The 16,592-nt window shown below is 36.9% G+C and overlaps 1 protein-coding gene across 7 annotated transcripts in view; it reads right to left on the reverse strand.

Moving 5' to 3' along the window:
- LOC123514609 overlaps positions 1–16,592 on the reverse strand; it is a 71,114-nt gene that overhangs the window by 36,034 nt on the left and 18,488 nt on the right. For 2 of the 7 annotated variants that reach the window (XM_045272582.1, XM_045272580.1), the window contains exons 2-8: positions 14,453–14,558; positions 11,816–11,900; positions 11,099–11,215; positions 10,148–10,252; positions 9,677–9,757; positions 4,210–4,395; positions 3,616–3,733 (exon numbers count right to left, since the gene is read on the reverse strand). In XM_045272582.1, the coding sequence (XP_045128517.1) occupies positions 3,616–3,733; positions 4,210–4,395; positions 9,677–9,757; positions 10,148–10,252; positions 11,099–11,215; positions 11,816–11,900; positions 14,453–14,469 (709 nt within the window). In that variant the 5' untranslated portion in view covers positions 14,470–14,558. Of the gene's footprint in view, positions 1–3,615; positions 3,734–4,209; positions 4,396–9,676; positions 9,758–10,147; positions 10,253–11,098; positions 11,216–11,815; positions 11,901–14,105; positions 14,276–14,452; positions 14,562–16,592 lie in introns of those variants that run through there. The other 5 variants (XM_045272581.1, XM_045272579.1, XM_045272578.1 and 2 more) reach the window with 4 other exon arrangements.

The following is a 16,592-nucleotide window of genomic DNA, read 5'->3' on the forward strand; positions in this document are numbered from 1 at the left end:
GTCCGACTTTGCATCCCTTATTACCGTTCTCATCTCCCTCCATCTCAAGTAGTTTTCCATCCACTTTAAAACTTTTCCTTTCAGTCCTCCATAAATCTCTAATTTCCATAGCAGTCTCATGTGAGGTACCTTGTCAAAAGCTTTCTTTAAATCCAAATATACACAGTCCATCCATCCCTTTCTCTCTTGTATTTTGTCAACCACTCATGAATAAAAGCTCAGTAGATTTGTTATACATGACCTCCCTTTCCTCAAGCCAAATTGATGATCCGATAATAACTTATGATCCTCCAGGAACCGTATCCAATATTTCTTTATCACCCTCTCACAAATCTTACCGACCACACTTGTTAGAGACACAGGTCTATAGTTAAGAGGCTCTTCCTTACTGCCTCCCTTATAAATGGGCACCACTTCAGCTCTTTTCCACTCCACCGGTACTTCCCTGTTTCTAATGAGCACCTTATAATATCATATAATGGATCAATCAATTCTTCTCTACACTCCTTCAATAATTTTCCTGAAACTTCATCTGGTCCCATCGCTTTATCATCTTTAAGTTCCTCCAACATTTTATATAACTCCTTTTTAGGTATCTTAATGTCATCCATGTGCACATTTCCTTGTACATTCTGAGGCTTTACAAACATTGTTTCTTTAGTAAATACTTGCTGAAACCTATTATTTAGCAATTCCACTATATTCTTAGGGTCATCTACTATCCCTTGCTCTCCTTTTAACCTTTCAATGGACTCTCTCTTTTTAAGTTTACCATTTATGAACCTGTAAAACAATTTTGGATGTTCCTTACTCTTGTCTACAATATCTTTTTCAAATTTTCTTTCTTCCTCCCTCCTTACCCTCACATACTCATTTCTTGCCACTCTATAATTCTCCTTATTTAGTATATTCCTGCTCTTTTTCCATCTTTTCCAAGCCACATCTCTCTTTTCCTTAGCCTTAACACAAGTTGCATTAAACCAATCCTTTCTTCCTTCCTCTCTCGGTTTATAATTTGGTACAATTTTCATAACGCCTTCTTTATATTTCATAAAAAATCTCATTTTTTTTGCACTTCTCTGATTTGTAACATCTCCTCCCAATCTAATTTTCTGAAATAATTTTTCAAACTTTCTGTGTCCATCTTTCTATAATTCAATCTACCACTCCTGTATGTCTCGTCTCTCCTTCGCTGTGTTGTTGCTATCTGCATTTCCATAACCACATGATCACTCTTTCCCAAAGGACATTTGCATTGTATATCTCCACATAGGTACACTTCTCTTGTTAACACCAAATCCAGTCTAGCCGGTTCATCATCTCTCTATATCTAGTATTTTCTTTCACCTTCTGTTCCATCATATTTTCCATCATTAGATTAAAAATCTCTCTCCCATGCTTCCTCTCCAACACCACTTACTAGATTTTCCCAATCCACCTCCTTACAATTAAAATCTCCTACTAGTATCATTTCTTTTCCAGATAATACACTTTCCAAACTCTGTAAAGTATCCTTGATCATATTGTCTATTCTTAATGTCCAAGAATATGTTTTTACATAGGTCACCATGATCATTAATTCTTTTCCATCACTTTTTATCCTTATGCTTATCACTTCTGCGTTGTTCTTCCCATGACATGGCTTTTGTCCACATTGAATTCCATCTCCCATTTTTTGCTCCATTTCCAGATCTTGTTTAAGTCTTCCTGTAGTATTTCACAATCCTCTTTTTGTTTAATGACTCTGCACAGTTTCGCATCGTCCGCAAACAGATTTATGTAGCTGTTCACTCCCTCTGGTATGTCATTTATATATACGAGAAAAAGTATTGGCGCCAATACTGACCCTGTGGCACTCCGCTGTCTACTGTTCTCCACTTGGACTTCATATCTTTAACTATCGTCCTTATTTCTCTCCCCCTTAAGTAATTCTTCATCCATCTCAATGTGCTTCCTTTTAAGCCACCCTTCTCCTCTAACTTCCATAGTAATCTTTCATGTGGCACTTTATCAACGCCTTTTTACGATCTAAATAAATACAGTCAACCCATCCCTCTCTCTCTTGTACTTTATCAACTATTCTAGAGTAGAAACTCAATAAATTTGTTACACATGACCGACCTTTTCTAAAACCAAATTGGCTATTTGATAATATTTTGTTGTCTTCAAGAAACTCAATCCATTGCTTCTTTATTACTTTTTCACACATCTTGCATATTACACTAGTTAGTGATACCGGTCTGTAATTTAAAGGTTCTTCCTTCCTTCCGCTCTTATATATGGGAACCACCTCAGCTCTTTTCCACTCCACTGGCACTGTTCCATTTTCTATTGAGCATTTTATGATGTTGTATATTGGACTTGCTAGTTCTTCCCTACATTCTTTCAGTATTCTGCCTGAGACTTCATCCGGTCCCATTGCCTTTTCCTCATCTAGTTCCGTCATCAACTTTTTATTTCAAGCTTGGTTACTTTAATCTCTTTCATATAGACAGTCTCTCTATTACCCTGTGGTCTTTCAAATTTGGATTCCTTAGTAAAGACCTCATGAAATTTACTATTTAACAGTTCTGCCATACTTTTGGGTCTTCCACCATTCTGTTTTCTCCTTTTAACCTTTCTATTGTTTCTTTTGTCTTATTTTTCCATTTATGAATCTGTAGAACAATTTTGGTTGTTCCTTACATTTTTCGACAATGTCCTTTTCATAGTTCTTTTCTTCTTCCTTTCTCACCTTAGCATATTCATTTCTTGCTGTTTTGAAGTTTTCCTTATTTTCTGGATTTCTGTTTCTTCTCCACCTTTTCCATGCTCCATCTCGTTTCTCCTTTGCCCTAGCACATCTTGCATTAAACCAATCTTTCTTTCCTTCTTCTTTAGGTCTATATTTGGGACATATTCCTGACCCCAGTTTTGTATATTTCCAAAAATAAGTTATATTTCTCTTGAACCGTTAATGAGTTTTCCATCTCCTCCCAGTTTACGTTTTAAAATAGTTCTTGAGATTCTCAATATCAGCCTTTCTGTAATTTAATCGGTCTCCTTTGTATGATTCATCTCTATCTTCCTTTCCTTCTTCTATATCCATTTCTAATATTACATGGTCACTCTTTCCCAATGGGCACTTGTATCTTATATCATCGTTAATTGGTATATCCCTTGTAAAAACTAGGTCTAATCTTGCCGGCTCATCGTTTCCTCTGAATCTTGTGTTTTCCTTTACTCTTTGGACCATCAAATTATTTATCATTAGGTTCAGGAATCTATCTCCCCAGGCATCTTCCCCCATACCACTTTCATAATTTTCCTAGTCTACCTCCTTACAGTTGAAATCTCCTACCAATATCACTTTTCTCCTTTCCTTAATGATTTTTGTAAGACTCCTTATTGTATCATCTATCATGTCTCTATATTCTTGGTTAGTCCATGAGTGTGTGTGTGTGTGTGTGTGTGTGTGTGTGTGTGTGTGTGTGTGTGTGTGTGTGTGTGTGTGTGTGTGTGTGTGCCAATTGTTAATTAGTGCAATGCAGCAAGGAAAAACATGCTTAGAGGATATGCAAATAAAGTGTATTTTTATATAGATTGCAAAACAAAAAAAGATTGACAAAGACTTACCAAAATGATCAGAGGCCCACACTGGAGTGAAATACATTGAATCCTTTCTCTCCTTATCATAAAGCTGACATTTGATTTTGGATTTCATATCTTCAATATCTGAGAGTCCATTTGGCACCTGAAAAATACAGTAACATGGGTACTATCATGGAAAGACTTGGCAACTACAAATTTTATGTGAAATCAATGAAATATAGGGGAATTATTTAGAAGTTTTATCCTTCTCCTGAAAGAACAGAATTGGTGACATGTTTTGCTGGATTGGTGAAATTAACATCTGATTATGTGTTCATGCATCATTGCATACTGACAGAAGTGAAAGGGAAAAATATAATGAAATTTGGAAGATTTTAAATAAATGCTTAAGGGAAAAACAATGAAATTTGGAAGATTTTAAATAAATGCTTAAGAAGCAAAAAAGTAACTAATGGATAACATATACAAACATGGAATAAGAGTATGAATGAAATGGTACGTAAAGAGGAGTAATCTGGCAAAATGAAAATGGTAAATGGTTGTGTAAGCGGGGTGAGAGGTGTGTAAATTTGCATGGTCTTCTGAAATAATTTTTAAAAATGAGCCATGAATACTTACATCAATCCTGAAAGTGTAACATAAATTATATGGATCCACAGTGCCATGCAGATGCAGATCTGTTGCCAGTATTTTGTTATCCACTGTGACAGAGCCAAAGTACGGAAGAAAATTTCCATTAATCACTTGAAAGAGGAATGCTTCATTACCCAGAAATCTGAAGCATGGGACCTTCTCAACATACATCTGCAAATCATAAAGACAATAAAAAAAACAATGATCAGAAACAGTTTTGAAGAGGCTTCAGGAACCAGAGGTGGAATTAACAGATTTGTAAGTATATAGTTCAGTTCACCTCAGCTTTTATGCTTAGTGTCATGTTTAACTTCCAAAGTTGTGCTGAGCCATGTGCTTACAAGTTAAAGACAGCTCCGAAGGTTGCTTACCTTTCTACCTTATGCTAGACCTAAGCTGAGCAAGAAAACAGGTCCAACCATTGGGACTGACCATCATCCCAATGATTATTAGCTCAATAAGGATGTTCTCAGTGACTTAAGAAATTCTGAATAATTGAAAATATAAAGACTAGACCTGCAGGAGTATTATCTGTGGTGTATTTAGCAGATGCCTTGGACAGCCACATAGGAAGGAATGATGCCATGACACTAACAATGAAAGTAATAATTATAGTGTTATTTAGCCTATGGAAAATATACCCATATAGCAATGATGACTGACTCTTCCTGTGTTCTGTTGTTGTTGTTGTGGTGTGTTTATTTACCTAGTTGTATTTACCTAGTTGTAGTTTTACAGGGCCTGGGCTTTATGCTCGTGTGGCACAGTCTCCATATCTACACTTATCCAATTTCTCTTTAAAACTATGCACATTCGTTGCTGACACTACTTCCTCACTCAAACTGTTCCAAGTCTCAACACATCTTTGCAGAAACTATATTTTTTAACATCTCTCAGACATCTTCCCTACCTCAGTTTCTTACTATGCACTATGTGTGTGTATTTACCTATTTGTGTATTACAGGGCCCAAGCTAAGCTCTCTGTGACCTGGCTCCTTGCCCACTCCTGTCATATCTCTCTTTCATCTGATTGACACACACCGCGTCAACAACATCACTGCTCAGTTTATTCCACTTATCAATGCTACGATGCGAGAAACTGTATTTTCTCACGTCATTTAGACAGATGTCTTTTATTAGCTTTTTCCATGTCCTCGGAGATGATTACTTGTGGTCACCTTTATCAACTCTCTGTCCAGTATGTCAATCTTGTTCACCAATTTATACATAGTTATCATGTCTCCTCTTGTTCTTCTCTCTTCTAATGTGGTCAGCCCCCGCTAGCTCAGTCTTTCCTCAGTCTAACTCCCTGAGTCCTGGTACCATCCTTGTTGCCAGCCTCTGTACCCTTTCCACCTTCTTCACATTTTTCTTCATATGCGGTGACCAGACACATACTGCATATTCTAACTGGGGTCTTATTAAGGTACATAATATAATGTGTCCAAAATATAATATAATATAATTGACTCAAAACCTTTGCAACGTCACTCTTTGTTACTATAATTTTTTGCATCCATCTTGTCACAGATAACATCCGTCGATTGAATTGTGTTTCTTCTGTGAATACTTTGCAGAAATTCTCATTCAATTTTTCAACAATGACACTTGTATCTTCATATATATAATCTCCAACCTTTAATCTATCAACTGCTTCTTTTTTCTGTAATTTACCATTAATGAATTTATAAAACATTTTGGGATCATTTTCACAATTCTCCACTATTCTCTGTTCAAATTCTTGTTGTGCCCTTCTTCTCAACTTGAATATATTTATTTCTTGCATTCTTATATGCTTCTCTCTCCACTTCCTCATTATTTCTCTTGTATTTTTCCCATGCCTTTTCCTTCTCCCTTTTTGCCTTGTTAAACCACTGATCTCCCTTTAAGATTTTCTTAGTATATTTTGGCACAAAGTTCTCTGCAGCCTCACTATATATTTCCATAAATTTTTCATATTTTAACTGCATGTTTGTTTCCTGGTACATTTCGGACCAATCCACATTTCCAAAGTAATTTCTCAACTCCTTTTATCTTACCTTAGCATAATTTAGGCATTCCTCCTTGTATCCAACTTCATTATCTTTGGTGAACCCCACCTTTACCTCAAATTTCAATAATTCATGATCACTCTTCCCCAAAGGACACTCATGCTCAATCTCATTTTCTAGATTTACTCCCTTTGTGAATATCAAGTCCAGTCTCAATGGGGCATCACCCCTCCTTCCCCTTGTTGGATGCCTCACCCACTGTGTCATCAAATTTCCCACTGCATAATTTAATAGCTGCTCACCCCATTCTCCACCATTCCCCACTTCAAATTCCTCCCAATTGATGTCTTTACAGATGAAATCTCCCAACTATAACCATTTTTGCTTTCTTTGCAGCTTCATTTCTCATTCTTTCCAATGTACTTTCCACCATACTATTATACTGATCATTTGACCATGCACTTGTTTTTGGTGGTACATACAGTTACAATATTGATATCTTGCCTTCCATCAGTCACCACCACACCCACCACTTCCTCCTCGTCTCCTCCAAGGCACACATTTTGCACTATTAAGTCTTTTCTTGTTAACACAATTATTCCACCTCCACTTTTATTCACTCTATCTTTTCTCCACATTCTATAATTTCCCCCTCCAAACCAATCTATTTGTATATTCGGTCTCAATTTAGTCTCCACTATACACGTAATATCCGGTTTATCCCTTATCAGATGGTTCATACACTCTAATCTTTTTGATAGGAAGCCGTCTATGTTAGTATATGATACTCCTATGTCTTTCTTCCTTATCTGCTCCTTTGTCTGGTCTTTTACTCCCTCTCTTTTGTCCACCACTTACACACTTAATCGTTTCTTATTTTCCAAAAAACTTTTCTTCTTCTGTTCTTGCCTCATTCCTCTCTCTCACCTGTCACCATTTCTCTCATCTTAGCCCTTTCCTCCTGCAACATATTTCTTTTTACATAAATCATGTTTGTCTCTTGAGAATTTTTCAGCTTCCATGCATTTCTCAATATATGCTCAGCAGCTACTTGGGATTTTAATGTTATCTTCATGGCTCTAGACTTTCCTTCTTCATACTTTCCCAATCTCATATATTCCTCAACTTCTCCAAATGCATTTTCTTCTTCCGAGATCTTATTCAGCATGGTCTTAATCTTCTCTTCCTCCTAATTTTTCTCTCCTGCCAGTTTCTTATATTATCTTCCTTTAATCCACTCACTACCACACACTTTTTCTTTTCTGCAATGTTTCTCACCATTGTCTCCTCTTGCTGTAAAACTTTAAAAATCTCCCATTGGGCCAACTCACTCTTTTCTTTTTCCTGTTGTTTAATTATTTCTCTAAAACTGTTATGCACTTCTTCGTTGTTTTTTTCACCTCCTCCAGCCTAGTGTCTCTTTGTTTAATTTTCTCCTCTCCTTCTTTTATTTTCTTTCCATCTCGGTTATTTTTACAGTTGATTCCTGACATTGTTTTCCCAGGAGCGCATTGTTACTTTCCAATTCCAACTTTTGTGTCAACAACTTGGCATTTTCCCTGGTAAGCATTATGACTTCCCTACGGAAGGCCTCATTTTCTCTTAGAACTCTAACCAACTTTTCCTCTATTACCACTATTGTTCCAATTCTTTTTTCCATATTCTCAATTCTTCTGTCCAAACTCACCTCCTTCAGTCCTGGGGAATCCAAAAAACCCACAAATGAATCCCTTCTCACTTCTGCCATGTTTATGGGTATCAGCTGTTTGCGGGTTGGTGACCGCACAAACAAACTTTTCACACACTTCACCTCTTCCTTTTATGCGACACTCCTCACTTTCCCCCACTCATCACCTCATTGGACCATAGAGACATTCCTATTACTCCTTGGGCCCTGTATATTCACGTATAGGTAGATGTTTTGATGTCTTCCCCATTACGGAGCGAGCTCAGAGCTCATAGACCGATCTTGGTAGGACTGAGACCACAACACACTCCACACACCGGGAAAGCGAGGCCACAACCCCTCAAGTTACATCCCGTACCTATTTACTGCTAGGTGAACAGGGACCACACATTAAGAAGCTTGCCCATTTGCCTCGCCGCTTACTGGGACTCGAACCTGGGCCTCTCGATTGTGAGCCGAGCGTGCTAACCACTACACTACGCGGTGTGTGTGTGTGTGTGTGTGTGTGTGTGTGTGTGTGTGTGTGTGTGTGTGTGTGTGTGTGTGTGTGTGTGTGTGTGTGTGTGTGTGTGTTTCACTGTTTGATCTGCTGCAGTCTCTGACGAGACAGCCAGGCGTTACCCTACGGAACAGCTCAGAGCTCATTATTTCCGATCTTGAATAGGCCTGAGACCAGGCACACACCACACACGGGACAAAAATGTCACAACTCCTCGATTTACATCCGTACCTACTCACTGCTAGGTGAACAGGGCTACGTGAAAGGAGACACACCCAAATATCTCCACCGGACAGGGAATCGAACCCGGTCCTCTGGCTTGTGAAGCCAGCGCTCTAACCACTGAGCTACCGTGTGTGTGTGTGTGTGTGTGTGTGTGTGTGTGTGTGTGTGTGTGTGTGTGTGTGTGTGTGTGTGTGTGTGTGTGTGTGTGTGTGTGTGCATGTGTGCATGTGTGTGTGTGCATGTGTGCATGTGTGTGTGTGTGCATGTGTGTGTGTATATTTATCTAGTTGTAGTTTTACAGGGCCTGGGCTTTATGCTCGTGTGGTCCCGTCTCCATATCTACACTTATCCAATTTTTCTTTAAAACTATGTATACTCTTTGCTGACACCACTTCCTCACTCAAACTGTTCCAAGTCTCAACACATCTTTGCGGGAAACTAAATTTTTTAACATCCCTCAGACATCGTCCCTTCCTTAGTTTCTTACTATGCGATCTTGTGCTTCTAAAGTCATATTCTTCTCTCAGGATCAGTTTCTCATTATCCACTTCATCCATTCCGTTAATCAATTTATAAACTTGTATCAGATGCCCTCTCTCTCTTCTGTGTGTGTGTGTGTGTGTGTGTGTGTGTGTGTGTGTGTGTGTGTGTGTGTGTGTGTGTGTGTGTGTGTGTGTGTGTGTGTGTGTGCATATATGCGTGAGTACACATTAGGGCTATTGGGAGATTCAAATTATCGGTGTTTGGATGAATGAGTTTTTCTGTAAATTGAAAAAGAGGAAAAAGAAGGCTGTGCTAATCACCAAGATATATCACCATCTCTGTCACCAGAGCACAATACTAGTCTATATCTCTTTTTTCACTGACTTTTAATCAGTACCTGAGTTTGTTCTCTATCATTCCATCTCTGCATTACATTTACTTTTGCTAATATTGAAACTACTGTGCTATCCCTAAATCCCTGTTTCAATTCTATGCCATAATCTTAGCATTTTTCTTGTAAAGCTCTTCTAAAGTTGCACCAAAGATTTCTTTTAATAAACACAATACCTCTATGATGCGGGCCACTGCCTGGTCATGACTATTTGTCATGCCCATGGAATCATCATCACTGAGACAATCTTTATCCATCTGAAACAAACAAAAAGTTTTGTCTTCTTATAATGTTAAATTTCAAAACCTGAAACTAATTTTTCCACATATTTTATGATGATTATTGGTGAATTTAAAAGAACACTGTCTCCTTTGTTAATGGTTTAAAAAAAATCTGATCTGCATATATGATTATGGCAAGTCACCACCTCCCAACCATTGGAAGTGTCGACGAGTGCCTTTCTTGGAAAAACTGAGAATTTTTACACAAGGATGAAAGGAAGTTTTCTATTCCTGCTACGGTGAATTCTAATTTATCAAATATTGAAAATAACCAATGTCTATATAATAAAAACTTATTCTTGAGTGCAAAACTGCAAGCAAGATATATAAAACCATTCCATCTAGGATCAAAATCTTTCTGCATACCTTGTCATTTAATGAAGATGATGAGAGACTTTCTTGAAGTTCTCTCATGCTCTTTATTTCTTCTCTGAGTCTCTTCTGATACTTAAGCATGTATGTATCCAAGGCCTGATAAATAAACATCAACAGAAACACATGGCATATCAGTATCAAATACACAATTTTTAGGAAAGAGAACTTGTACAGAGCATTAGAATTCCTTAAAGAACAAAGGGAATGCCACCTTTGCTCCACAAAATTAGAAGTTGTAACAGAACTGCCAACCTGAGAGAGAGAGAGAGAGAGAGAGAGAGAGAGAGAGAGAGAGAGAGAGAGAGAGAGAGAGGGAGGGAGATATTTCACTTCTTGTAGTGATGAGATATGTAGATGGCTTTTAAAGCTAAATGTTGTACAGTATCTGCTCCTTGATTCAGCCTGCCACACTGCCACCATGCCAACAAATGGAAGTTGAGCAAAATTGTGGCAGAGGTAGCTAAGGAAATTTAGCACCAATCGAGAAGGAAAATATGAAGTAAATAAGGCAGAAGGGTTCCCGTGCCAAGTTTCAGCAAAAACATGAGTTATGATTGTTGGAAAAACAAGTTAAAGGCATGGCAGCTCATCATTAATGTTGGAAGGAAGAAACAATTTGTCACAGTTGTCCCATCACTCCCAGAAGAAGCCCTAAAGCAATGTTGGGGAGTCAAGAAGTGTTGTCATTGGATTCGGTGTCAGAGAATAATCAATTAAGTGCTGCTTCTGTAGTAGTAAACTTTGGACCCGTCTTCAATACATAATTCTGGTAATATTGGAAAGTGTTTTGTATGTGTATCAGAGTATCATACATCTCCAACATGTCCAAGAAATTATTGTGAAGAGTGCAAGTTCCTCTTGGTAAGGAATCATTTACCTACAATATGGCAATACTTGACATGAAATTGTGTTGAAAGAATAAACTTATGCTGATCTACTCACCTTCACTGCCTTTTCTTTTATAGCTGTCAATGCAGCAGAAGCATTACAGTAGTGCTTCTGGATATCATCAACAGCTGTGTCATAACATTGTTGCAGCTTCACCAACTCCCCCTTTGCCTATAATTGAAATGGAAAAATTAAACAAAGTATCATTCAGTTATTACTGATAAATGAACACAAAAGAAAAAATCTGAAATTTCTATTTTCATTATTAAGATTTTTTCATTCCAGTCTCCAGTATCCAAGAATCCTTCAGTCATGGAGGGATATCTGTAAGCTGGATATCCATACTTCTAACCTAATAAAGCAAGATTTATTCTAAAAGGAATCTTATAAACAAGAGAGAGAGAGAGAGAGAGAGAGAGAGAGAGAGAGAGAGAGAGAGAGAGAGAGAGAGAGAGAGAGAGGCAAAAGATAAATACTGGAAAGAGAACGTGTACGTGAAAGAAGATGTGGAAGGGGAGAGAAAGAAGACAGGCCTAAAATACCTGTCACAGGCAGCTCTAGCTAAACACTGCTGTCACAAGGTGACTGGTGTTGTTTTCATTGGAAATATGTACATAAATAAAAAAAAAAAAATAATAATTAATTAATTAAACACTTCATAAAGCGGGAAGTCAACTGTACATGTAAAAGACAGTGCCTGCTGCTCCTGTAATATATCTATTCTTATACACAAATCAATATAGAAAATATGGTTAATATAGCAATACTTAACTTATTCATCTTTTTGTCTAGCATCTTTTGTGCTTGCATCCTGTCAATGTCTTGGGAAGATGCTCGTGCAAGAGCCATTTTGAAGCTGGAAGAACGATGACAAATTTAATTAATGAACACAATAACTATTACCTAGTGCTTAAATTATGACATGATGCTAATAGGGGTTGCTCATTATGCTTTGAATAAAAAAAACAATACTAAGACATTCCTTTCAGCCAGGCTAGTTTTAACAATTCTGCATAATTAGGAGATTTTTTATCACCATTTTCTCAATTCTGCCTTGACTAATTGATGAAAATATATAAGCAATTGATGAAAATATATAATCAATCCTTCCTCTTCAATCTCCCACAAACACAAGCTCTCGAGGTAATGTGTTGTGTCTATAGTGAAGTGATGAAGCTAAGTAACTTTCTACTCTATCTCGGTCTGAGTTAGAATGGTTATGTGCCATGTGGTAACCTGGCTGGGACACCAGCTGATGGGGCCATAAGTATTGTTGTCTGTCACTTTCAAGACACAAGAAGAAAAAAAAAAAATAAAAAAAAAAAAAAAAAAAAAAAATATATATATATATATATATATATATATATATATATATATATATATATATATATATATATATATATATATATATATATATATATATATATATATATATATATATATATATATATATATATATATATATATATATATATATATATATATATATATATATATATATATATATATATATATATATATATATATATATATATATATATATATATATAATCCTCATTGTTTTTCTCCAATGAAACCACTTTCAAGACCTGAGAGAGTAACTATATCCTAGTAGTATTTTCATAAGAGACTGTTTCGGACCATATTTGCCCTTGTGTGGAGTGGAAGTCACTAGTGGCCACTTATCCTTATCCAAGAACAGAGATAGTTTTGCCCTGTGGCCATTACTATCTATGGTTTGTAGAACAGTGAAACTCGGAGGAAGCCATTGCTATGAAGAAAGGATATTCACAGGCCAAAAAATAAAAAAAAATTGCAATTTAAAATTCAGGCCATAAAAGGCAGATTAATTATATATAAATGCCACCCACCCAATACTTATGTATGTATTACATCACTAATCACTGATTTAGTCATTAGATGGCTGTACACTAGTTGAAAGTAGCATCATAAAAGCTAGCAACAGAAAAGACAGCAAATTATATTTCACTGCCTGTTTCAAGTTGGGAGAATATTTTTTTCAAGAAGATTTTGGTGTGCTTTGCATGAATCTGTCATAAATAAACTTTTCTATAACAAATAAATAGAGGGAAGTATAAGAGGCATATTGTTTTTTTTTTTTTTTTTTTTTTTTGCTAAAACAGCCTGAATTAAAGAGCTAAATGCTATCTCTTACCTCTAAATACTAAATAGGATGCTCTTCTTCTGGTTAAAGCCATCGTGTCTTCATCTAGAGTTGGCTACTAAGATCAGGACTAACAAATACAAACTGAACGTAAAGTAAACCTAACCTAACATGATGGTATGTGTCACTTAGAGGGCAAGATGAGAAAAACTTTTTAAATTGCTGGCAGTCAGTAAATTTTCAAGGTAGGTATATATATATATATATATATATATATATATATATATATATATATATATATATATATATATATAATAAAAATCTCTTTGATGAGAAGTAAGAGATCCCACTGTTCCACGGGTAGAATTTCGAAAAAAGTTAGGATTAAATGTAACAAAGTAGATTAAAACAAAAGGAGGAAAAGAACTGTAAATATAACCCACTTGTTAAGGTGAATGGCAGATCCCATGCAATCCCAACGTTAGAAATATTATTTTACAACATAAGTTCTTTGTAAAATTGAATGCGATGGAGCACGACATTAAGCTAACACATCGCATTACGCCAAAGTTATTAATAGACTTTGGCATTAGGCCTTCAGGTATAGTATATTGTAAGAGTACTTTACAACTACGCATTTGTGCTTCCCACTAAGACGATCAACGTAACGGTTTTTAATACTTAGGTTAATTTCCATAGAATACTGTAGTTCATTTTTTTTTTTTTTTCAATCACTGTAACACGTACTGCGTCGTGTAATCAGAACTTGATTTGGAAAGAATGTTGATGTTAGATTCACTTGTGTGTATCCTCCACGCCGCGCCGCCTGCTCCGCCATGACAGCCTACCCATCCGCCTTCCAGTTCTAGGGCTCAACCGCTACCTTTCCCCCACCCATCACCCACACACAGTGAAATCATCGTCCTTAAAACTTACCAGGAACAATTATCACAGCACCACAGCAAATTCAAATTAAGAAGTGGTGGTCGATCCGCCATAAACAATGGTCACCGTCCTATTTTCCTCCCACCTCAATTTTCCATTGAGAATGGCTAAGTATGTATCCACTGGAGATCGAAATGCTAGAGTAAGATCCCGGTGTGGGTTTGGTATGTAGATCGAGAACTACCTAAAGAGTTGGAATAACGAAAGGAATATCGGTACTAAGATAATGGGTAATATTGCATCTTTCATGCTTCGAGCTAGCATTGATGCAGGCAGAAATATACTTCACACAAGCTTCAACACATACTGGAAATCACCAAAACTTTATGTCAACTCACAGTTTGAATGTGTCCATGTGGCGTCCACCGCCGGTTTCTTTCTTCTCACTCTCGGTCTCGGACCCTCGTTCCTTCTTCGAAACCGGAAGTGTCACTCTCCTGCCCTCTGCTGGATTGGTATAAATTAATTCTTTTGAAGGAAACCCGAATTTCTATTTACTTTTCTTTTGCATTTTCATGCATTTTTCTATATTCATCACACTTCATTAATTTTCTTGTGGGACGAAATAAAACAAAGAAAGTTTGAAACCTCTTGGCTCTTAGTGAGCTCGTATCTCCAGAGCTGCAAAACGGCACATACTATACATACTTTGTCATGTATTTCGAACTTTGTCAATTTTGCTGGTTGTTACTAAGTCATATTTACTTTAATTGAATATCTTATTGAAAGTATTAACCCATGACTCGCTGTTATGTTCTTCATAATGTTAGAGAGAGAGAGAGAGAGAGAGAGTGTGTTCAGCAAAGTGAAGTAGTACGTACAAAGGTCACTTGTTTCATATCTAACTGCTTCAACGTTAAAGAGTCAAACAGATGAAATTCAAAATATAATTCTATATACCACAGCGAAGATTTCCTTCTCCTCTCCCCCCTCACATATAAATCCATGAGTTTATAAAATCAGTGCGCAAGATTCTGCCATCAAATATGTGTCGAGCCTACGTGTTGCAACTTCAGCCTTTGACCTGTCCATCCATAGAAGTGTGTGTTATATACATGGGTGGACATTCTTATAATAAATTGAAAATTTGTCATAATTTATCGCGATATGCAGCGATATCAGGTTCTCAGTTATCAGACAACTTTTACTGAGTTTTTTCCTGTATCGCCGATACCTTTGGTTCCAAGATAACATTATATATTCGATTATTTTAGTTTGGGTTCCAGTTTAGCACAGGGGTGGCCTATTCTCCCTTTGTCGTACTATATGCTGACTGCGTTTGTTAAGGCGGGTTCAGACGTGTCAATATGCGACTGAATTTGCACGACGCTAGAAGTATCGACTGAGTCTGCTAGTCGGAACACGTTTACACATAGCGACTGGGATGTATCGGCTGGATGGCGGGAAGTGAATGTAAACAAAAAGCTACCAAATAAGATGTGTTCCTCTGGTGACGATGACGATTGCCATCACAAATATTCAATTCTTACCTCCAACAACACCCTGTATAGAGAGGAATGGTCATCGGAGAGTGGCAGCTGTCTCATGGAAACCCTATTTGCGTAAGTTTTTTTTTGCTGTGAAATTCATTTTTAGGGTCCCAGATGTACACTTTTCCCTCATCAACTCCAAAATCTTCCCTACATGATCACCACATTTTCAAACCTTTCTCCGTGATGTCACAGCGTAAACAAAGTCGCAAATCGGCTGAACAAGCTCAGCATGTTGATCTTGTTTTGTGTTTTTTTTTTTTTTTTTTCCAGTCGCTACGCACCGATATGCAGTCAGAAACTAACGACTTGAAACTTCAGTCGCAAATAGACGTGTGAACCCGCCTTTAAGTCCCAAACGTTTTTGTAAAAGTCAGACTATGCAAAATCGCACCGCCAATTTCCTGCGACTACTGCCACGACTTTGAACAGGAACAAACAGGACATTTTTTTTTTTTCTTTTTCTTTAAGAAATTGCCGCTGCTAAAGGAGATGGGGCAGAAGGACATGGATAAAAAAATAAATAAATATGTGTTTCTCTACCTTATAAAAGAATGTCTCTGTTATCGCCCAAAAGTTTACTTTGCAATCTAGTGGAGTCGCTACAGGAAAAAAAAAAAAAAAAGTCGCAGTCGCAAAATCGCAAAGTCGCAAGTTCCACCGTGGGGACCAAAAATAGAAACCCAAAGCCGCAGTCGCACCAGGTGTGGCAGCAAAGTCACAAGGTCAAACTCGCACATGAAAAGGCACACTAGGAATATGTAAAATATGCTCAAGACCATCTAACACACTCAAAACAACTAAAATGCACCCCAAAAATAACTAATGTAAAGCCACACACACTCAGAATATCCTGCAACCCTACTGAAACACATTACTATACACTCAAATATATATATATATATAAAAAAAAAAATATATATATATATATATATATATATATATATATATATATATATATATATATATATATATATATATATATATA

This window comes from Portunus trituberculatus, chromosome 38 (assembly GCF_017591435.1).
Source record: "Portunus trituberculatus isolate SZX2019 chromosome 38, ASM1759143v1, whole genome shotgun sequence".
Taxonomy (NCBI): domain Eukaryota; kingdom Metazoa; phylum Arthropoda; class Malacostraca; order Decapoda; family Portunidae; genus Portunus; species Portunus trituberculatus.